This window comes from Mustela nigripes, chromosome 10 (assembly GCF_022355385.1).
Source record: "Mustela nigripes isolate SB6536 chromosome 10, MUSNIG.SB6536, whole genome shotgun sequence".
In the NCBI taxonomy this organism is placed as follows: Eukaryota; Metazoa; Chordata; class Mammalia; order Carnivora; family Mustelidae; genus Mustela; species Mustela nigripes.
Genome location: NC_081566.1, coordinates 4,288,590 through 4,313,600, shown reverse-complemented (window position 1 = coordinate 4,313,600; position 25,011 = coordinate 4,288,590). Strand labels below are relative to the sequence as shown.

The 25,011-nt window shown below is 41.8% G+C and overlaps 1 protein-coding gene across 3 annotated transcripts in view; it reads right to left on the bottom strand.

Moving 5' to 3' along the window:
- Positions 1 to 22,366: 22,366 nt before the first annotated feature.
- SUCO (SUN domain containing ossification factor) overlaps positions 22,367 to 25,011 on the bottom strand; it is an 87,360-nt gene continuing 84,715 nt past the window's right edge. For all 3 annotated transcript variants that reach the window (XM_059412469.1, XM_059412468.1, XM_059412470.1), the window contains one exon: positions 22,367 to 24,404. In XM_059412469.1, coding sequence (XP_059268452.1) covers positions 23,961 to 24,404 — 444 coding nt within the window. In that variant the 3' untranslated portion in view covers positions 22,367 to 23,960. The remainder of the gene's footprint in view (positions 24,405 to 25,011) is intronic.

The window sequence follows — 25,011 nt, the reverse complement described above, 5'->3', positions numbered from 1 at the left end:
GTAGGCAGAGGCAGAGAAAGAAGCAGGTTCCCTGCTGAGCAGAGAGCCCCACGCGGGACTCGATCCCGGGATCGTGACCTGAAGCAGTTGCTTCACGGACTGAGCCACGCAGGCATCCCCAATTTCTTCACCTTTAAAATAATGGTGATAATAGTACTGACTTCAAAGGTTCTTGAAATTCAAATTAGATCATGAGTGGAATGCAGTCCGCTTTAAACCCGGTACATCTTAGCTTGAGAAACGCGGATTTTGTTGTCATTATCTTTGTTGTTGTTGTTGAAGTGTCTGTATGGGTCATGATCTCTCCAAACCAGCCTGCCACAGGGGAGGAGGGGCAGGGAGGGTGCGGAGAGACAGAGCGGGGCAAGGACAGTGTCCCTGCGGAAGACATCCCAAATTCCGAAGCGCCAGGCAGTTGGCTATTTACTTCATTTTTGTGTCTCTACTAAGGATTCTGGGAACTCCCATCAAATCACAACTGATTGATTCAAAACCCTCTCAAAGGGACGCCTGGGTGGCTCAGTTGGTTTGACGACTGCCTTCGTTCGGCTCAGGTCATGATCCCGGAGTCCTGGGATCGAGTCCCGCATCAGGCTCCCAGCTCGGTGGGAGAGCCTGCTTATCCCTCTCCCATTTCCTCTGCTTCTGTTCCCTCTCTTGCTGTGTCTCTCTTTGTCAAATAAATTTAAAAAAAAATTAAAAGAAAAATTAAAAAAAAAAAGCTACATGCTAGGAACCCGGGATGGGGCCACATGTTTACAGACCGTTCATCCCCAACTTCTGATGGTTCAAGTTGCCATTTTTTTACTTTACAATGGTATAAAGGTGACCTGCATTTAGTGGAAAGTGTACTTGGAATTTTGAATTTTGATCTTTTCCCAGCCTATTGATATGCAGTAAAATCCTCTCTCAAGACGTGGAGTGGTAGCAAGACCCAGCTCCCAGTAAGCCAAAAGGTCACAGGGGTAAACAATGGATATCCTCATAGCCATTCTGTGCCCGTACAACGTGCCATTGACCCCTTCCAGAACAGTGAGCAATAGATTACAGGAGATATTCAACACATACTATACAACAGGCTTTGTGTTAGATGATTTTGCCCAACCGTAGGCCAATCTGAGTGTTCTGAGCATGTTTATAAAGTGGGCTAAGCTAAGCTCTGAGTTCGGTAGGTTAGTGAATGAAATGCATTTTCCAAGTATTTTCGACTTACAGTGGGTTGACCAGGCTGTAACCTCTTTTTTTTTTAAAGATTTTTATTTATTTATTTATTTATTTGTCAGAGAGAGAGAGAAAGAGAGAGAGAGAGAGTGAGCACAGGCAGACAGAGTGGCAGAGGGAGAAGCAGGCTCCCCGCAGAGCAAGGAGCCAAATGCGGGTCTCAATCCCAGGATGCTGGGATCATGACCTGAGCTGAAGGCAGCCGCTTAACCAACTGAGCCACCCAGGTGTCCTTGTAACCTCTTTATAAATTGAGAAAGATATGTGTGTTTTTTTTATCATGCTACATTCACCATGCTTAGAATAATTTCATTCAAAAATATCCCAAACTTGCTGCTTTGAATGTGGAGACAATTTATAACCAGAAATGGATACTAGCAGTGGGAGATGTCTGAGAGAAACAAATTTTTAAAAACTGTTTAATTTTTAGGGTCGCCCTATCAGGTGCAATCAGGTGTTACAATCAGGTAAGCATCCGTTTCTAGATTTTGGCTCAGATGCTGATCTCAGGGTCGTGAGATCAAGTCCCACATTGGGCTCTGTGCTCAGTGCAGAGTCTGCTTAAGATGCTTTCCCCCTCCCCCTCCCCCCACTCGTGCTCTCTCTCAAATAAATATAACTTTAAAAAAAAGTTGTGCAATGGAATGGATTCTGGAAATTACTTTAACTGGACATTAACACCTGGAAAACTTCAATGATTTTTTTAATAGGTGGTGTGTCTTGGGGTGCCCCAGTCAGATGGGGTCTAGCAGTGCAGATGGTAAAAGAATTTACCAAAAAAATTTAATTTAATTTAATTTGAAAAATAAAAAGTCAGCTATAGAGCTTTAAAAAAAAAAGGAAAAAAAAAAGAATTCACCGAAAGCAGAATCAGAATGAAAGAGATTCTAGTTTTCCAAATGCACTGTAAGGGGCTGCAGGAGGACAGCCGAGGAGAGGCTGTCTGATGGGAGGCAGTGGGTGGCGGCTGTTTTTAAAGGGGGAAGTTGAGGAGGTACAGTGACATAGAGAATTCTCCCTTTTTTGGTAACTGTGCCTGGTCATAAGTAGCCCGTGGGTCAGCGTGGGCCTGTGGCTACTTTGAGGTGGGCTGCTTAATGAGTTTGTCTCCATTCAGCTCAGTGGCTACTGGGGGGCCTTTTGCCTTGCTTGGGATCCCATGGCTTAAGCCTGTTGCCTAAGAGTGACCTCTACAGTGTGTGCACGGTTTCTTTTTTTCTTTCTTTTTTTAAGACTTTATTTATTTATTTGACAGAGAGACAGAGAGAGACCACAACTAGGCAGGGAGAGGCAGGCAGAGGGAGAGGGAGAAGCAGGCTCCCTGCTGAGCAGAGAGCCCGATGCGGGGCTCGATCCCAGGACCCTGAGATCATGACCCAAGCTGAAGGCAGATGCTTAACCCACTGAACCACCCAGGCGCCCAAATGTGTGCATGGTTTCTATGAAATATTTCATTTGGTGAGTTGTGCATATTTGTATATGTATATCTAATACAGACCAGTAGTCCCTCTTCCAAACTGGAAATTTTTCAAAACTCACTTGTCAGTGAGCCCTAAGTTGAATTCATTTGGTGACAATATTTGACCTAAAGGGTCACGAGGCTATTGAAGAGTCTTTGCAGAGGTTTTTTTCCTCTACTAGCATGAATATTCATAGAACTGTCAAAATGTGAATTTTAATCATGTCAGCCTAAAATTTTCAGGAGGCGATAATTAAGCAAGAGTATTTATTTTGCATCAAAACATTGTAATCTGGGGTACACAGATTTGGGGAGCGCCCCAATAGTGTCCCATTAGGGAGCAAAAGCCAAGGGTTTTTAGAGCAAAAAGAGAATGCTTGCATACATTATTTACAAAGAATTTTTGATTGGTGTTGGCAGCAGAAAGCTAACTTTGAATATAATTGGTTGCTAAGGCTATCGATAAGCAAAGCTTCTTATTGTAGCAAGTTGCAAGCACCCGGGTTGGGTCCTGGTAATTTTTAAGGTTTGACCCAGTTCAAAAGTCCATGGTTCCACCCCAAAAGGATGTGTAGAAGGCTCTGTTGTAAAACCCCTTGGCGTCAATAAGTGACCCCGTTTCATTTCACCTTTCGCGACCATATGTTAGTTTGATCATGGAAACCTGATCCAGATTGGTGCATCACATCACAACACAGCAAGACATGTGCTGTGTTATCTTTGTAAAATGGAAACATGTAAGAATTTTGAAGCACATTGGGCCCCCAGGATATGAATCAGAAATCGTGACCTCGACTGTCACCTGTCCTGTTGATAAAACCATCCAGGTACTGTGCCCGTTGAACCAGTTTGGGAGCAAGAACTACCCCCCTTGTAGGGGGATTTCTTTTCTTACCCCGTCTCTGCCCCCACAGAGACAAGGAGGGATTATCCTGACTGCTCTCTTGCATCAGTCAAGGAGGTGGCTGAGTCCTTATCTTTTATTTGTTTTCCTCTAGTGGGGAAAAGAGGTCCTTGTAATTCCCGGTTGCAATCTTACAAGCTCAGCCTCACGGTGTCCTCTTTCCGTTGGTCTTTTAATCAGCATCCTTGCTTGTGCCATTCTTCTCGGTCCTGCACAGAGCTTCCGGCCCCACAGGCTCTCTGTGTATCCGAGCCAGTGGGGAAGCATGGATCTCTGCAGATGTTGTCTTCCCGTTTCTTCCTCACAAGTATTCTGTGATTTATTGCCAGAATTTTTTTTTAAATCGTCAGAAAGAAAGGGTTCTGATGTGTCCTTCGGATCCCTCTTGACAGAGAAGTGACACAGCATCAAAGGAAGGTTTTACTCCTCTCTTCCCTCCCCCAACCCCGCTTGCCCCTGAAGATGGAAGGACTTCCAACACTGTATCACACTCAGGGTTTTGGGAATCCCAGAGCCCTCTGTGAAACGACGAAAGTCAAAGACACCTCGACAGAGAAGAACAAACCCAGTGTTCTGCATATACTTTCAGGCTTTTTTCACATTTCTTAGATACCCTCTGCCAGGCCCAGATTAAGAACTTCCATCCTGACCAGTGATTCTCAAAGACTAGGGGCCTTGAGAGGTCCCTCCGATCTTTGGGCAGCAAGGTTCAAGTTCTGCACCACACTCCCTCCCACCCTGAGACACACACTCAGCACCACCAACTGAAAACATTTTGTATAACAAGAAACAGATCCCACGTGTGTCCTCAGTCTAGCATTATTCAAGGAAAATAATTCCTTCAGGTGGTTTAGCTCTTCTATATTGAAATCTTTTTTCTATAAAGGAGAGTCATTATAGAAGATGGAAATTTCCCTGAGATAAATTTACCTTATCGGGATTGACGCTGTCCTTGACTCAGACCTCTGAACTCAATCTCCTTGGTTATTTGTGCCCTTAGTTTCTCACATGCTGATCACTATATAAAAACTAAGTTTTTCTCTTATATTTACTTTGGAAATTTTTTTCTGTGCTCTGTGGAGAAAGGCAATGAGGAAAATGAGAAATTACTCACTTTCCTCCATCCGTTGCCTAAAAAGGATTTAAAATTCCTACAGCACCCAAAAATTTTAGAAAGAGAAAAAATTTTAGAAACAGAACCAATAAGGACCCACAGGGATCCACAGTCACAGCCTAGGTCTCCTTCCTTCATCCCAGTCAACCATCCTCTCAAACATAAGTCTACAGTCACAACAAGGGCTAGAATGATACTTTGGAAGCTCCACACCTACTAATTAACCTCCAAGAGCAGAAAGCTTATGATGGCGGTTAGTTATGGCATCATCATATGATAAGAGAAAGCCAAGAGGAGATACAAAAATCTAGTGACCCAGCAAAGGAAACAGTCAACAAAACGAAGAAGCAACCCATTGAATGGGAGAAGATATTTGCAAATGACACTACAGACAAAGGGCTGATATCCAAGATCTGTAAAGAACTCCTCAAACTCAACACTCAAAACACAGATAATCACGTCAAAAAAGTGACATGAAGAAGACATGAGCAGATACTTCTCCAAAGACATACAAATGGCTAATAGACACATGAAAAAATGTTCATCATCATTAGCCATCAGGGAGACTCAAATCAAAACCACACTGAGATACCACCTTACACCAGTTAGAATGGCCAAGATTAACAAGACAGTAAACGTGTGTGGGAGAGGATGTGGAGAAAGGGGAACCCTCTTACACTGTCGGTGGGAATGCAAGTTGGTGCAGCCACTTTGGAAAACAGTATGGAGATTCCTCAAAAAATTAAAAACAGAGCTATCCTCTGACCCTGCAATTGCAAGACTGGGTATTTCCCACAAAGATACAGATGTAGTGAACAGAAGGGCCATCTGTACCCCAATGTTCATAGCAGCAATGGCCATAGTCACTAAACTGTGGTAAGAGCCAAGATACCCTCCAACAGACGAATGGATAAGGAAGATGTGGTCCATATACATGATGGAGTATTACGCCTCCATCAGAAAGGATGAACACCCAACATTTGTAGCAACATGGACGGGACTAGAGGAGATTATGCTGAGTGAAATAAGTCAAGCAGAGAGAGTCAATTATCATACGGTTTCACTTACTTGTGGAGCATAAGGAATAACATGGAGGACATGAGGAGGAGGGGAGAAGGGAATTGGGGGAAATCAGAGGGGGAGACAAACCATGAGAGACTGGACTCTGAGAAACAAACTGAGGGTTTGGAGGAGAGGAGCGTGGGAGACAGGTGAGCCTGGTGGTGAGTATTAAGGGCACATATTGCATGGAGCACTGGTGTGTTGCGTAAACAATGAATCTTAGAACACTGAAAAAAATTAAATTTAATTTTTAAAATATCTGGTGACCTTTACCCTGGGAAAGAAACCAAAATCCATCTGGTCAATGAGCCGCTATGGCTATGATGCTCATTGCACTCTGGGCTTTTTAGGGCTCTTTCTGGAAGAAATACCCTCCTGATGCCCAGTCCTAACTCCTACCATTCCTGACAATGTCCATCGCCTCTGCTTCCCTTGCCTGGTAAAGTCCGATTCACTCTCACAGCACAGCTTAAAAGACAATTTCCCTGTGAACTGCGCCTTGCTCAGGCAGAATTAAACCCTCCTTGTTTCTACAAATGCTCATCATAGCACTGCTAGAGTGCCAACTGTGATATTATATTGATGGCCATAAGTTTGCCCTCCTTTGTCTACTCTGCTCATAGACCATGAAGTTCCTGAGATTAGGAACTCTATTTTTTCCATGTAATGTAACACTTAAAATAGCTCTGCCTGGGGAACCTGCAGGTTGTTCTTGGGGAAGCTTTGCGATTGCAAAGTAACCCAGATGAAGATGTTTCCAACAGGGATCTTAATTGGGAATACATTAGCTATGAGTTTTGGGTGAACCATGCACATCTTTTGGCCTTATTCTAGGACTTCCAATTTCTCAGGAATTTCACAGTTGTAGTAAGGAGAAGTTGACATAAGCCAGTGGTCATTATAATATTATGATTAATGTGCAGTAGTGTATGAGCGGAGAGAGGATGATGGTTATTAGAACTTGTTTTCTAAATGTGCATTTGGCAGTCTTTGAAGGGTATGGGTTGTTTTTTTTTGGAAGGCACGTGTACATGAATGAGCATGTGGGTGAGTGCATGTGTGTGTACAAGGGTGTGTAAACTTGTCTAAACTATGCTTGGGAGATGGGAGCAGAAACAGACCAAGGCAGGAGGCCACGTAGATCTGACCTGCTCTTCTTCTCAGGCCACAACTTGAAGAAAACAGAACAAGACTTCACACACACACACACACACACACACACACAAAAGACTTGACACAGCCTAGTGGCTGCTAGACTGAACCTGCTGGTCCCTCCCTCACCATGGCCACCACGAGGTCTCTGTATGTGCGAATGTTTTACTGGACTGTTATTTTAACAGACTGGGTTGGGCTATTCAGGGAAAGTTTTGAAATGGGTCAGGCAAAGATCTTGTATCAGAGCCCTTTGAACTCAGGGTTATAAATGAGTTACTAACAGGGAACAGTTACATCCCCCAGAAAAAGAGCGCTGGGATCTATAAAACACAGGAGGAAAGTCAGCAAATGACAGATTTGGGGGAAATTAGTTCACCTCATGACTCGTGCAAGTCTGTTCCTCTGTCATTCCTCTTCTAGGAGGTAGGAAATATATTAGCAATTAATGTTCTTCAGTAGAAATCTTGAGAACAAGGAATCATTTCCTTAAATTTCCTTGTCTTTTAGTTACGCGACTCGTCTGTCACACATACTGCAGAACGGAGGAGGAGGACGAGCCAGGTGGCGGAGGAGCAGGCGACCTAAATATCCTCAGGCCCCAGGAGGTCAGCTAGAGAGTCATCAAACCATTCAGAACACCTACAAACTCAGTCGGAGATCGGAGAGAAAAACAGCAGCAATTTATGCGCAGAAAAGCGACCACCTCCTGGAAGGTGGGCCGGGCGGAGAAGCGGACCCGAGCTGATACGGGGGAAGACAGACCGCGGGGGACGGAGACTCCGCCAGCCGCGTACGGGCCAGCGGTAGAGCAGCGGGGGCTGGAATCAGGACTGGTACAAGTCAGCTCCGAGGAGGGACGTCGCCCCAGAGGCTAAGCAGGGGGGGGGGGGAGCCCTCGCGGCCACAGTGTGGTCTCGGGACCCTCGGGGTCCCAGGAAGACGCGGGTAACTGAGTGTCCCCCAGGAAGCCAGGGGGACAGACAGAGCCTAGCAGGAGGCTGTCAGCTCGAGGTGACCTTAAACCATGACCCAAGGCAGTCAGGCCACCGCTCTTGGATCAGGGAACCCACAAGTGGCAGCTCCAGGGAGACTCACCTTCCTTCTCCGGAAGAGCAGCACCGGAGCGCGGCAGCAATCGGCGGGGTTTGGAGACTCCACACCGGGCCGCGCCCCAGAAACAGAAAACCTCGGTCACAGGCCGGGTGAGCCCGGATCGCAGCCAGAGACCGGGGACACGGGAGGGAGTGATGGCTTTTCTGGAGGTCGCACTGAGGACTGGGGCCCCAGCTCTTGGCTCCTCCGGCGGAGTCTGCGCCGCCGCCGTCTGCGTGGCCGCCATCTTCTTTCCCATCCTCCAACGCGGTACGGAAAGCGCTCAGGGAACAAAAGCTCTGAGCGCGCCAATCGGAGCAGTTTCCTTAGCCCCGCCCCTGGCAAGGGGGGTGCGGTTCCGCTTCCGGCCAAGATAGTCGAGAATCTCGGCAACAGGCCCCTGCCACAGATCAGCAAGACCCTCCCGCCAAGACCAAGTTCACTGATCAATGAGCTACGGGAAAGCAGCACAGAATTCATGGCTTTATTCCCATGATTCTTTAGTCTCTCTGTTAAATTTTTAAAAATTTTTCTTTATTTTAATGTTTTTAAACTATTTATTCTTATCCACACCTTTAAAAAAATCTTTTTAAATTTTCATTGTTATAGGGTGCCTGGGTGGCTCAGTGGGTTAAAGACTCTGCTTTCGGCTCAGGTCATGATCCCGGGGTCTTGGAATCGAGCCCTGCATCGGGCTCCCTGCTCGGTGGGGAGCCTGCTTCCCCCTCCCCTCTGCCTCTCTGCCTACTTGTGATATCTCTCTCTCTGTCAAATAAATAAATAAAATCTTAAAATTTTTTTTTCATTGTTATAGTCATATTATATCCCTTCATTGTATTTAAACATACCTTTTGTATACATGCAGGTTTTTCTTTCTTTAAGATTTTGGGATGCAGGGGCACCTGGGTGGCTCAGTGGGTTAAGCCGCTGCCTTCGGCTCAGGTCATGATCTCAGGGTCCTGGGATCGAGTCCCACATCGGGCTCTCTGCTCAGCAGGGGGCCTGTTTCCCTTCCTCTCTCTCTGCCTGCCTCTCTGCCTACTTGTGATCTCTCTCTGTCAAATAAATAAATAAAATCTTAAAAAAAAAAAAGATTTTGGGATGCAGTTTCTTCTAACAGATCAAAATGTACCCTACATCTAGGGCATGGCTTTGTCTAGTCTTCAGCCTGATCACATTCTTTACTTTTTGTTGTTGTTGTTGTTAAAAAAAAAAAATCAATATCATTTTAAGAATCCTTTTTTAATTTTTATCTTTACAATCATATTCCATCACCTTATCATGTTTACCCTTATTTTTGAATATATATGTTTTTTCTTTCTTTAAAATTTTGAGAAGCAGGGCGACTGAGTGGCTCAGTGGGTCAAAAGCCTCTGCCCTCAGCTCAGGTCATGATCCCAAGGTCCTGGGATTGAGCCCTGCATCGGGCTCTCTGCTCAGCAGGGAGCCTGCTTCCTCCTCTCTCTCTGCCTGCTTCTCTGCCACTTGTGATCTTTGTCTGTCAAATAAATAAATAAAATGTTTTAAAAGAATAAATAAAAAAATAAAATTTTGGGAAGGAGTTTCTTCCAAGAGACCAAAATACAACCAAAATCAAGTGTGTGGCTCTGTTGTATTCACCAGTCATATATATGTATATATGTATATACACACATATATAAATATAAATATGTATGTACACATATATAAATTTTATATGTGTGTGTGTATATATGTGTGTGTGTATATATATGTGTGTGTGTATATATGTGTGTGTGTATATATATGTGTGTGTGTATATATATGTGTGTGTGTATATATGTGTGTGTGTATATATATGTGTGTGTGTGTATTTTTTTTTTCCTCCTTTCTTCCCCCTGCCCCTGTGGTTTTTAGGTTTCTCCTGATTTGGTTAGTGTATATTTTTCTGGAGCCATTGTTACCCTTTTAGCATTTTATTCTCTTATTCATCTGCTCTTATCTGGATAAAATGACAAGGTGGAAAAACTCACCTCAAAAAAAAAAAAAATCAAGAAGCAATACTGACTGCTGGGGACCTAATCAATATGGACATTAGTAAGATGTCAGAAGTAGAGTTCAGAATGACAATTATCAAGGTGCTAGCTGGGCTTGAAAAAAGCATAGACAATACGAGATAATCCCTCTCTGGAGAAATAAAAGAACTAAAATCTTACCAAGTTGAAATCAAAAAAGCTATTAATCAGGTGCAATCAAACATGGAGGCTCTTACTGCTAGGATAGATGAGGCAGAAGAGAGAATTAGTGATCTAGAAGACCAAATGATGGAGAATAAAGAAGCTGAGAAAAAGAGAGACAAAGAACTACTGGACCATGAGGGAAGAATTCAAGATGTAAGTAATACCATAGGATGAAACAAATATTAGAATAATTGGGATCCCAGAAGAAGAAAGAGGGAGAGGGGCAGAAGGTATATTGGAGCAAGTTATAGCAGAGAATTTCCCAAATTTGGTGAAGGAAACAAGCATCAAAATCCAGAAGGCACAGAGAGCCCCCTCAAAATCAATAAAAATGGGTCAACACTCCATCATCTAATAGTAAAAATGTAAGTCTCAGTCACTAAGAGAAAATCCTGAAAGCAGCTTGGGACAAGAAGTTTGTAACATACAATAGTAGAAATATTAGATTGGCAGCAGACCTAGCCACATGCTAGGCCAGAAAATACTGGCATGATATATTCGGAGCACTAAATGAGAAAAATATGGAGCCAGCTAGGCTGTCATTGAAAATAGAAGAAGAGATTACAAAGCTTCCAGGGCAAACAAAAACTAAAAGAATTTGCAAACACCTAACCAGCCTTACAGGAAATACTGAAAGGGGGCCTCTAAGCAGAGAGAGCCTAGAAGAAACAGACCAGAAAGAAACAGAGACAATATACAGTAACAGTCACCTTATAGGCAATACAATGGCACTAAATTCATCTTTTGATTTGCCCCAATCAAAAGATACAGGGTGTCACAATGGATAAAAAAAACAAGACCCATTTATATTCTGTATGCAAGAAATTCATTTTTACACCCAAAGACAACTCCAGATTTAAAATAAGGGGGGTGGAAAACAATTTACCATGTTAATGGACATCAAAAGAAAGCTGGGGTGGCAATCCTTATATCAGACAAATTACATTTTAAGCCAATTACTATAATAAGAAGTGAAGAAGGATACTCTATCATACTCTATCATACTTAAAGGGCCCCTCTAATAAGAAGATCTAACAATTATAAATATCTATGCCCCTAACCTGGGAACAGACAACTATATAAACTAATTAATAACAAAATCAAAGAAACACATCAACAATAATACAATAATATAGGGGACTTTAACACTCCCCTCACTGAAATGGACAAATCATCTAAGCAAAAGATCAACAGGGAAATAAAGACTTTACATGACACACTGGACCTGACAGACATCACAGATATATTCAGAACATTCCATCCCAAAGCAATAGAATACACATTCTTCTCTAGTGCACATGGAACATTCTCCAGAATAGACCACATCATGGGTCACAAATCATATCTCAGCTGGTACTAAGAGATTGGGATCATTCCCTGCATCTTTTCAGACCACAATGCTTTCAATCTAGAACTCAACCACAAGAGGAAAGTTGGAAAGAACTCAAATACATGGAGACTAAAGGAAACCAAAGTTGCGTCATCAGAATTCCAGACTTCAAACTGTATTACAAATCTGTGATCATCAAAATAGTATGGTACTGACAAAAAAAGAGACACATAGATCAATGGCACAGAATAGAGAGCCCAGAAATGGGACCTCAACTCTATGGTCAACTAATCTTCAACAAAGCAGAAAAAAAATGTCCAATGGAAAAAAGACAGTCTCTTCAACAAATGGTGTTGGGAAAATTGGACAGCCACATGCAGAAAAATGAAACTGGACCATTTACTTACACCACACACAAAAATAGACTCCAAATGGATGAAAGACCTTAATGTGAGACAGGAATTCATCAAAATCCTTGAGGAGAACACAGGCAGCACCTCTTCGACCTCAGCCGCAGCAACATCTTCCTAGGAACATCGCCAAAGGCAAGGGAAGCAAGGGCAAAAATGAACTATTGAGATTTCATCAAGATCAAAAGCTTTTGCCCAGGAAGGGAAACTGTCAACAAAACCAAAAGACAGCTGACAGAATGGGAGAAGATATTTGCAAATGACATATCAGATAAAGGGCTAGTATCCAAAATTTATAAAGAACTTATCAAACTCAACACCCACAGAACAAACAATCCAATCAAGAATCGAGCAGAGAACATGAACAGACATTTCTGCAAAGAAGACATCCAAATGGCCAAAAGACACATGAAAATGTGTTCCACATCACTCGGCGTCAGGGAACTACAAATCAAAACCACAATAAGATACCACCTCACACCAGTCAGAATGGCTAAAATTAATAAGTCAGGGAATGACAGATGCTGGCGAGGATGCGGAGAAAGGGGAACCCTCCTACACTGTTGGTGGGAATGCAAGCTGCTGCAGCTGCTCTGGAAAACAGTATGGAGTTTCCTCAAGAATTTGAAAATTGAGCTCCCCTACAACCCAGAAACTGCACTACTGGGTATTTACCCCAAAGATACAAATGTAGTATATCTGAAGGGGTACATGCACCCCAATTTTATAGCAGCAATGTCCACAATAGCCAAACTATGGAAAGAACCTAGATGCCCATCAACAGATGAATGGATAAAGATGTGATACACACACACACACACACACACACACACTGGAATACATTCCATTATGGTATATATATATACCAAGTGTGTATATATACATACACACACACACACACACACACACACACATACATACATATACATACATACATATATACCAATATGTGATACACACACACATACAATGGAATATATACAATATATGATGGAATACTATGCAGCCATCAAAAAGTGAAATCTTGTCATTTGCAATGATGGGGATAGATTTAGAGGGTATTATGCTAAGTGAAATAAGTTAATCAGAGAAAGACAATTATCATATGATCTCTCTGATATGAGGAATTTGAGAGGCAGAGCGGAGGGTTTGGGGGGTAGCGAGGAAAAAAAAAATGAAACAAAATGGGACCGTGGAGGGAGCCAAACCATAAGAGACTCTTAATCTCAGGAAACAAATTGAGGGTTGCTGGGGGGTGGGGGAGTGGGAGGGCTGGGGTGTCTGGGTGATGGACATTGGGGAGGGTATGTGCTATGGTGAGTGCTGTGAATTGTGTAAGACTGATGATTCACTGACCTGTACCCCTGAGGCAAATAATACATTATATGTTAATTAAAAAAAAAAAAAAAAAAAACAGATACTGCAGAATGGAAGTACCCACCACAGCACTTTTTGAAGATGGTTTGACAATTTGTCATAAATAACAGTTTGTGAATAAATTTCATCCCTGTAGGATTGACTAAAGACTTGGTCTCTCGCTCCTGATAACATCCAAGGAGGCTCACTAATCTGTACAATCAAATAAGCAGAGGAAATAGCTCTAATCTGATCTGTGCTGTAGTGAACATAATAAACACTCTAGAATGCCCAGTGTTATTTAATTAATAGAACTATAATCAGGGGAATCAGCAATGTGACAGAGTGAGCCTTGGATAGGCCATATGGCCATATGGCCCTTGGTACATACCTGAGGATTCAGTGAGCTCAGTGGCGCTGGGACACAGAGACAACATGATCAGAGCTAATGAAGCCTGGGTGGGGCTCATACAGTACATGCGGAGGGTGTTCTGGGGGTGGGGGAGTCTTGGGGAAAAAGGAGAGCCACAGCTTCCGTTCTCTGCTGGTCGTTAATATTTTTAAAGCAGGGCCTCTTTGATGTAATGATGTACATTAGCATTTCATTGCCCTTCAGTGTTCTTTTTCATGTGGGGATTTTGAGTCATTTTTATACTTCCTCTTTTAAAGTTCCTTAAACCCCAATAAATAAGAATAATGATGGCCTGCTCTTGGAGAAAGCAGACTTTCTTTACCACTGATATAAATACTATTCACTTCTCCTCCTTGTTGCCTGGTTCTTGGAATTGGACTGTGTAGACCTCCTGACCCCTTAAGGTTAAGGGCTGTGGCAGTCCCTGCCTCATCAATTGTGTTCATAAAATATTTAGCTTACCTCACTGAACAAAAAACCTCTTTGAAAGAAAGATTCATATATTCTTATCTGATAACTACATGCTAACATATTCTTGGCATATCTTTTTCTAAACTGGACCTTTCTCTTAAAGAACGTACTTCGGGCTCCCAATTCCCTGGAGTAAGTCAAAATAATTTTTAAACTGAGGTATAATTGACGTATATAACATTCTATTAGCTTCAGGTATACGGCGTAATGATTTGACATTTGTATGCTTGCAATTGATCACCACAAAAAGTCAAATTAATGTCTGTCACCTTATACTGTTACAATAAATAAAAAATTTTTACAACTTTTCCATTAGGAAATTTGATACCTATAATTTTTTCAAAGGGTATTATTGACTTGTTCCCCACCGCCCCAAGAACTATTGCAAAACATAACCTTGAAATTTTTATGATAACTAGTTATCATTAAAAAAATTTTAAGTAACACTGAGAGGACAGATACTAAATGCAACATTCTGTCCCAAAAAGATATAGTTAATGCATTTTTGAGTCTTTGGTCTCGGGCTGCGACTGCAAAATAGGGACTTTACAGGGCAGGTCCGACAGCCTAAGAGCCGGAAAGTGGTTCTGTGAGTTCCTCAGAGGGCTCTTGGCATTCTCAGGTCCTGTCCCCGAAGTGTCCACCAGGAGGCGTTACAGCGCGCTGGTTAAGAGGCCAGACACTGAAGTCCTGCAGTGAGACAGGCTTAAATCCCTGCTCTTCCTCTTACTACCTTTGTGACATCGCTGTGCCTCAGTTTCCTCATTTTAAAACTGGCACGATAGCAGTAGCTACTGGATCATTAAATAAGAGGCTGTGTATACAGTGCTTGAGCGTGGTTTTGGCACCTAGTAAGAGCAACTTCTATCAGATGGGACGCTTTGGGCGTGACACACGTATGTACCACAAAAACCCATTGAGAATGGCTTAAACACAAGGAGGATTTATTATCTCATTTACCAGGGAGTCCCAGGATAGGGTGGCTCCAGGACTGGTTGGTTCAGTGGCTTAGAGTGAGGTCACGAGCAACTTCTGTTCCACTCTACCCTCCTCGCCTTGTCAGACTTCCCTTGGACAGGCTGCCCTTGTGTGTGGTAAGTGTACATATACTGTTCAGACAAGTTGTCCGGAGGGAAAACATCCTTCTCTTACTACAACTTGATTTTTTTTTAACAGCAAAGAAGACCCTCTCTTGGCAGGCTTTTCTTCATTTGCCACTGGCCAGAATTTCTATACCTAAACCAGTCACCGGTGAGGTGAATGGATTTACATGACTGACTTGCACTGACCAAGACTTATGTCTGTTCTAGAAACAAGGTCACCTCCCTCAGGAGTATGTGCCCCTGAAGTTGGGGGAAGAAGGAGCACAAAAGACTGGTGACTGAGTCCCACCCAGAATATTAAAAAGTTGAGAGACTGGTTTGCTAAGGACTCTGATGGTATGAGCAAAGAGTCTGCGACCTGTTGGGACTGAGCTGCATTCCCCGGGTTTATGGCTGAGGATGCATCTTTTCAGAGATAAAATATGGACCACACGTGGCAGTCATCTCCAGGGGTTGGACTGGTGGGACTCCTGTGGGACTGCAAAGAATTGTTAGAGTTCGGATGTGAGGAGAAATGAGCTAGGAGAGTAGGAGATGTTGGGCACAAGCTGGATGCTTGAAATTGGAATTAAAGATTATGGACATTGGTAATGACAGAAACTAGGATTTAATTGGAAATAAGTGGTGGATATAAGCTGGAGAGCAAGATCTTTGGAGAAAGAAGGCAAGGAACTGAGAAACTAGAAGAAAATAATGTAAGGTGGACATTGAAATCCTCCAGAATTGTGACAGAGGCAGCAGTACTGGAATGACAGGGACCCCAGGAATGAAGATGAGAGAGGGCAAGAGAAAAGGGATTCATTTGCAACAAGGATAAATAGTGGATGGTATGGTTTGAGGGTATCAGATTCAGAAAGTGAATTTTAGAGCATGGAGATCCAGGGGACTAACCATCTATCTAGTCACTGTCTAGGCTGTGTGGTGTGAGGGGTGGAGAAAGTTGACCTCCTGGAAAGGATTTGAGGGAAGTAGTTTTGACTAGAACAAGGAAGTGAAAGGAAGGTTGAAACAAGTTAAAGATTTAAGGAATTTTATTGATGATTGATTTTGAATTCCAGAGGGCATGACAGAAGTGATGAGGAATTGGTGAGGAAATATGGAAGAATATTCCAGAAGGAAGACTGTGAAAGCCACATGAAGCTTCCGGCAGTGATAAAATTAACAGGAGTCAAGGGCATATGAAATTTGCCTTAATGGTTTTGAGGAAGAAAGTTGTGGCAAGGCTTTATACTGAAGGGTAGAATCCTGCAGAGTCTGGAGTGGCTTAGTGACCTTCATGATAAAAGCACTGAGGGTCTTACTCTGAGCACATTGAACTTAAGGCTCCCTGTTGACCTTGCTAATGGTGGTATCGACACTGAAGCTGGAGCTGATAGTCTTACACCAAGCTCCATTTACACATGAGCTCCGTTTGTGACCTGCTGGTCCAAGATGCTCAGACATGAGGGGTGAGATCTAACTCTAGACTTTAATGTCCAGACATTAATAGCTAACACTGAGCGCAGTATATGCTAGGTACATGATAGTTTTACATGTAATAGCACACTTGATCTTCAGAATGAGGATCTGAAGTAGGTCTTATTATACCTGTTTACAGGTGAGAAATCTGATGCTTAATCGAGATTTTGACTGATTGTGATTTGTCCAATGTCATCATAAGAGACGGAGAGAAATATGAAACCAGGCAGTCTGATTTAAAAACACTTGCTCTTAAATTGTATGGTACACCACCTACCTGGGGAACTTATTAAACCATCCTGGGTTTAAAACTTACTCTTTATCCCTTATTCATTTAAAAAACACAAATGCAGTATCTACCCAAAGAAAACAAAAATGCTAATTGGAAAAGACATATGTACCCCTCTATTAATCACATTATTTATACAAAGATATGCAAGCAACCTAAGAGTCCATCAATATAGACGGATTAAGAAGCTGTGACACACACACACACACGCACACACACACAGAATGTAATATTAGCCATAAAAAAAGAACGAGATCTTGCCATTTGCTGCAACATGGATGGGTACTTAGAGGTATTATACTGAAAGAAGTAAATCAAAGACTTATTTCTAAAAAACAAAACAAATATCTAAAAACCAAAATGAATAAGAGAAATCCATAAACAAAGACCCAATAAGAAAGAAAACAAACTGATTGTTCCAGAGGGGAAGGGAGTGAGGGACAGGCAAAATGGGTGAAAGGGAGCGGCAGGTACAGGCCTCCAGTTACGGAATAAGTCACCATGAAGAAAAGTACAGAACAGGGAATACAGTCCGTGGCAATGGTATCGCAATAGCTTGGATGGTGACAGACTCCATGTGTGGTGAACGTAGCCTAACATATAGGTTTGTCCAATCACTGTGCTGCACACCTGAAACTGATAAAACATTTTATGTCAACTCTACTTCAATAGAAAGGGGAAAAATAATAAAAATAACAAATGCTTGTTTGCTCAGACAGACTTATCGCTTTGCATATTGTAATGTAAGGCATTTGGGTGAATTTTAATATGTGCTTTATAAAAAAAAAATGCAACACAAAGCTGGTGGTCTAGGGTGAATGACCTTATAATTGCAAGTGAAGAACTCTGTTGTAAACAAATATTCTAAAGATTAATTTTGAAAGTAATAAAGTGGAGTATGATATAGAGGTCATGAATACATACTCCTAAGATAAATTTTTTAAATGTCTTCATGTTATATAAATGGATACTTGTGGGTTGGGATAAAATGTAATGACAATATTAACACATCACTAGAAAAACTGTCAGCGCTCACTTTGGTAGCCCATACACTAAAACTGGAATGATTCAGAGAAAACACACACGGGCCCTTGTACGAGGAAGGCAAGCAAAGCCATACAGCATATGCATTTAAAGAACCTAAATAGACAATACAACCAAATGAGCCTTGACTAGACATTGGACCAAAAAAAAAAAAAAAGTACACGTGGGGACAACTGGAGAAATCTGACCATGGACTAACTGTCTATTAGACTATGGAGTTAACTTTTTTTAAAAAAAATCTTACTTATTTGACAGACAGAGATCACAAGCAGGCAGAGAGGCAGGCAGAGAGAGGGGGAAAGCAGGCTCCTCGCTGAGCAGAGAGCCGGATGCAGGCTCGATCCCAGGACCCTGGGATCATGAATTGAGCCGAACGCAGAGGCTTAACCCACTGAGCCACCCAGGTACCCATTCCCAGCTTTTTAGTTTGAAAAATTTCAGTTGAATATCTGTACAACCTTTACCCAGATTAAACATTAATATATTTTTTTCTTGTGTGTGTGTGTGTGTGTGTGTGTGTCTGTTTGCATACATCCATGCATAATACACACATTGTTTTAGGTGAACCATTTGAAAGTTAGTTGGGACATTAAGACCCTTTACCCCTAAATACTTAAGCATGTGTTTATTTCCTTTTTCAGTTTTTTAAATTTAAATTCAATTAGCCAACATCTAGTCTATCATCAGTTTTTGATGTAGTGTTCAATGACTCATTAGTTGTATAACACCCCGTGCTCATCAGATCACATGGCCTCCTTAATGCCCATCGCCCATTAACCCATCCCCCCAACGCCATCCCTTCTGTAACCCTCGGTTTGTTTCCTGGAGTCCAGAGGCTCTCATGGTTTGTCTCCCTCTCTGATTTCTTCCCATTCAGGTTTCCCTCCCACCCGCTATGGTCCTCTGCCCTATTCCTTATATTCCACATACGAGTAAAACCATACGATAATTGTCTTTCTCTACTTGACTTCTCAGCATAATCTCCTCCAGTCCCCTCCATGTCGATGCAAATGGTGGTATTCATCCTTTCTGATGGCTGAGTAATGTTCCATTGTGTATATGAACCACATCTTCTTTAACCATTCATCTGCTGAAGAACGTCTTGGCTCCTTCCACAGTTTGGCTATTTTGGACACTGCTGCTATGAATATTGGAGTACAAGTGCCCCTTCTTTTCACTACATCTGTATCTTTGAGATAAATACCCAGTAGTACAATTGCTGGATTGTAGGGTAACTCTATTTTTAACTTCTTGAGGAACCTCTATACTGTTTTTCAGAGTGGCTGTACCAGCTTGCATTCCCACCAACAGTTAAGAGGGTTACCCTTTCTCCACATCCTCTCCAACATTTGTTGATCTGTCTTGTTCACATTAGCCATTCTAACTGGTGTGAGGTGGTATCTCATTGTCGTTTTGATTTGTATTTCCCTGATGGCAAGTGATGTGGAGCATTTTTTCATGTGTCTTTTAGCCATTTGGATGGCTTCTCTGAAGAAGTGTTTGTTCATGTCTTCTGCTTATTTCTTGCCTGGATTATTTGTCTTGGGTGTTGAGTTTGATTAAGTTCTTTATAGATCTTGGATACTAGCCCTTTATCTGATGTCATTTGCAAATATCTTCTCTCATTCTGTCAGTTGTCTTTTGGTTTCGTCAAGTGCTTCCTTTGCTGGGTGAATGCTTTTTTTTTTTTTTTTTTTTAAGATTTTATTTATTTATTTGACAGACAGAAATCACAGGTAGGCAGAGAGGCAAGCAGAGAGAGGAGGAAGCAGGCTCCCTGCCGAGCAGAGAGCCCGATGCGGGGCTCGATCCCAGGACCCCGGGATCATGACCTGAGCCGGAGGCAGAGGCTTTAACCCACTGAGCCACCCAGGCACCCCTGGGTGAATGCTTTTTATCTTGATGAAGTCCCAATAGTCCATTTTTGCCCTTGTTTCCCTTGTCTTTGGAGATATGTCCTGCAAGAAATTGCTGTGGTCAGTCACAGAGGTTGCTGGCAGGGTTCACTTCTAGGATTTTGATGGATTCCTGTCTCACATTGAGTTCTTTCATCCATTTTCAGTCTATTTTTGTGTGTGGTGCAAGGAAATGGTCCAGTTTCATTCTTCTCTATGTAGCTGTACAGTTTTCCCAACACCATCTGTTGAAGACAAGGTCCATTTTCCATTGTATATTCTTTCCTGCTTTGTCAAAGATTAGTTGATCATAGAGTTGAGGGTCCATTCCTGGGTACTCTGTTCTGTTCCATTGATCTCTGTGTCTGATTTTGTGCCAGTACCATACTGTCTTGATGATTGCAGCTTTGTAATAGAGCTTGAAGTCTGATATTGTGATGGCATCAGCTTTGGTTTTCTTTTTCAACATTCCTCTGGCTAATAGGGGTCTTTTCTGGTTCCACATAAATTTTAGGATCGTTTTGTTCCAGCTCTATGAAAAATTTCAATGGTATTTCGGTAGGGATGGCATAGAATGTGTAGATTGCTCTGGGCAGCATAGACATTTTCACAATGTTTATTCTTTCAATCCACAAGCATGGGATGTTTTTCTGTCTCTTTGTGTCTTCCTCAATTTCTTTCATGAGTGTCTGTAGCTTCTAGAGTAGTGATACGTTACCTCTTTGGTTAGGTTTATTCCTAGGTATCTTATGGTTTTGGATGCAGTTGTAAATGGGATCAATTCCTTAATTTCTCTTTCTTCAGTCATACTGTTAGTGTATCGAATGCAACTGTTTCTGTGCTTTCATTTTTGTATTCTGCCATGTTGCTGAATTGCTATATGAGTTTTTGCTTTGGGGCTGGAATTTTTTGGATTATCCACATAAAGTATCATGTCATCTGGGAAGAGCAAGAGTTTGACAATTTGGATGCCTTTTCTTTCTTTTTGTTGTCTGACTGCTGAGGTTAGGACTCTAGTGCTATGTTGAACAGTAGTGGTGAGAGTGGGCATCGCTGTCATGTTCCTGACTTTAAGGGAAAAGCTCTCATTTCTTTCCCAATGAGAATGATACTCGCTGTGAGATTTCATAGATGGCTTTTATGATACTGGAAGTATGTTCCCTCTATCCTTATACTTTGAAGGGTTTTAATAAAAAAAGGATGCTATATTTTATCAAAAGCTTTTTGAACATCAACTGAGAGGATCATATGGTTCTTATCTTTTATTAATGTGCTCCATCTCATTGATTGATTTGCCAATGCTGAACTACCCTTGCATCCAAGGAATAAATCCCACCTGGTCTGGTCGTGGAAGCATGTGTTTTCTAAGAATAAGGTCATTGACTTACGTAGTCACAATACTAGTTAGTATCACACCTAAAAAAGTTAGTAATTCTAGGAGTGCCTGGGTGGCTCAGTCAGTTAAGCGTCTGTCTTCGGCTTAGTTCATGATCCTAGAATCCTGGGATAGACCCCCACATTGGGCTCTCTGCTCAGCAGGAAGCCTGCTTCTCCCTCTACCTGCCACTCTCCCTGCTGTGATTTCTCTCTTTCTCTGTCAAATAAAATCTTTAAAAAAGTTAACTCCAGGGGTGCCTGGGTGGCTCCGTGGGTTAAGCCTCTGCCTCAGGTCATGATCCAAGTATCCTCCGATCGAGCTCTCTGCTCAGCGGGGAGCCTGCTTCCCCCTCTCTCTGCTTGCCTCTCTGCCTACTTGTGGTCTCTGTCAAATAAATAAATAAAATCTTTAAAAAAAAAAAAACCTGCTTTACTTGGCATCTTTGCGATGATCCCCCCAGTTTCCTTTTAATTTTATGCTGTCTAATGCTTAACGTTAGAAAAAATAAAATGAAGCTAACTATCAAGCAACACTGAAAGCCTATCTCGTGTACATAGCTTTGCTTCTTACCGGGCACAAGTCTACAACTGGCAAGACCTTTTTTTCTCCTCATATAATCTCAGAGAGGAAAAATAAACCCCAAAGTGTAAAATGTCATGCTCTGGTTAGTTGCGTGAAAGTTGAAAAGTAAATTATCAAGTATTACACTCTATTTAGATATGGAAAAACTTAGAAATTAGTCCTCAAGATGGCACCTGCTAAGAGGAAAACACATACATGTGTTCTACTAAATAAAGATCAAAACTCTAATGTTAGTGTTTGAAATCGTGAAATTATGATTGTACATGGAAGAAAATGTTTATTTTAAGCTCAGTCAGTTTAGAGCTGGCTGACATGTGATCAATCATGTAAGGAGATGTTGCTGTGTTTAGTTTCCAAAGTGGCAGAAACTTCAGTCTATGTTCTGAGCAATGTATTTGTAAGCTTCTCCACCAAAGAACAGAAGAGCCCGTAATTAATAAAGACAAGTGTTCGGATTTATTTGGAAATTCACAGTTTCTAATGGCACTCCAGCTCCGCAGTTACAAACTGACAGCCACCTTTCCACAACTCTGGGCGCCACATGCACATCGTGGAGCTTCCCGCTCTCCCTCCAAGCTCACCTGGACCTCTTCTCAACAAGCTTCTATACAATCAGGCCCTCCTGCTCTGAATGGCTAATTGTACAGACTGGAAAAAAAATTTAAATCATCTAAAACATACTGTTAACCTAAAAGCAGCAACTTAAACAAACAAAAAAGGCTTTAAATAGGTCACATTACAAACAATACCCCACCTGAGAGGTATTAGACAAGTTTAAAAACAGTTATTACTAAAAGTGCTCAATAAGTTATAACTTAAATCTTACAACACGAAATGGTCAATTCTCTCCCTTTCAAGAAGAAACTTCCCACTTTCACTCATTACTGTACAAACACACACTAAGAAATCATTTTATTCAAACACAGTCGCTGCCAATTATTTTTTAAAGGAAACAAAAGACAAGGTGGAGACAGACACACTGACATCACAGGTATGCCTCTGCACATCTGTAGCCAATACAAAGCAAACATCAGGACTAACGATCCCTTTAGACTTGACCAATTAGACAAGGCTTGACAAAGTCACTCGCTGGATCCGTGCACAGGTACATAGGCAGTGATTTTACCACGAGACCTGGACTCATTCGACGAAGCTCCAAAAGTTCTATTTGTAGAAACAGGAAAGAACTACCTGAAAGTCCAGAGGATTAGTGCTTATTGTGAATGTTTAAGATGTAATGTAGCTAACGAAAACCCTTACAAGTGGTTAAATGTGCTTAAAAGGTGAATTCATAAAAAATCTATTCGCAAATACCAGTCATTTATAAGAAAAAATCTTGTAGGCTTTTTTCTCATTGAGTTAGTAACTAGAGAAAAACGAGTGTGAGTAAGTTGAATGAAAATATCCGTCTCTGCTTACCTAAAAGAACAGAAGAGAATTCCAGCAAGTTTCTGTTTCAAGTGTGTTTGCTACAAGAAGTCTATCTGGCAAGTCTGCGGGACCTTTACACTGTCTGACCCACATTACGGAACTTCAGGTGCAGATCACCTTAAAGCCTTGTAGTGTTTGCAGCTTCAAAAAACTAACAAAGTTATAAAAGAAATCAAATGACAGAAAAAGTTCTCCCTCCTCTTCCAGTGGCATTATAAATAGACAAAAGGCACATAAATATGGGAAGGTGCAAGAAATAGGAACAAAGCTAAAGGAAGAGGTTTAGGCTTTCATTCCTATCCCACCCAAAGGAACTGGGCTTCCAAATTACGTTTGTCCCAGTAATTAATCTGTGAAAAAACATCTTTATAAAATGTCTACCATTGTCCTTGTAGGAAGTGATCAGCCTTGTAAAACTGCAGCTCATTAACCAAGATTGACACAATCCCACCTACTTCTTTAAAAAGGCAGAAACCATAATTTCTGAATACTTTTCCCATTAGTATTTTCTCCCTCCCCCAAACCCTTCGAATACCACAGACTGTTCTTCAAAGAACAACAACAAAAAGTCTCCAGTATGAAAAGTTCTGTTCATTTTAGATGTGTCCCGAGACCGCTGTGACACCAAATGTTCCCACGGTGATCTCTTTGTTTCCTTTGATTATGTCATGCAGGCTCGGTAATGATCCTGACTTAGTCTGTATTAGAGTTTTTATCAATTTTCCTTGGTCTTGGACTTTAGATCGCCTTCGTTTTAAAGCCCTCTTCTCAGTTTTTGTCTTCTGGGACTGTCCGTTGCACAGACTTGTGCAAGCTGAAATGCCACAGAAGTAAGACTCCTCTGACTGTGATGAGGTTTCGGAGCTTCCTTCAGACGGAGGACCCTTGTACGAAGAGTGATAAACTTCTCCCATATTAGAGAAGTCTCTCTGGTTCACAAAGGGCTTCCTTCCTTTTAGGTCTCCATTGGCTATAGGGTGCAATGGATCTGCTGGTTTTATGGTTTCAATTTTTTCAGTTTTATACTTGCAGCGTTTCTTCTGCAACACAAATTTTAAAACAAGGCAGTAATGAGACCTCCAAGAGTTACCTCATCAAACCACCTAGAGGGCTGAGCTAATGCAGGAAACTGCCAACTCCCGGTGAAAAGTAAACAGTATTATGTTCAAACATACTGTTATGTTCTGGATAGATATTAACCATTATCTTCCCATTTTGTAAATGCTGCTCAATCACAACTCCTTACTTAGCTTAGCTGCCACCTCTGAAAATAGATTTAGGGGGTGATAACTGACATCTGAGTACTTACTAAGCATCAGGTAGAATCCTAGCTGCTTTCATGTGTATCCTACTTACTAAGAAGTGAGTATTTATCCCTGGTTACTAAATGAGAAAACCAAGGTCCAGAGGTTTGGTTCCACACCCAAGTTACAACACAGTAAGTGGCCAGGTTGGGACTGAACCCTGGGCTATTTGGCTCTAGAAGTCCAAGTTCTTTCACCTAGAGATCATTACCTCTAATCAAACTGAGTACAACTTATTTTGAGAGGCAAAACAGAAAACGCAGACTTTATAACCAAAAAGCCCACGTATATTTTGAGTTTTATCACTGACTTAATGGATCATTCAAAGACAACATAAACCCTC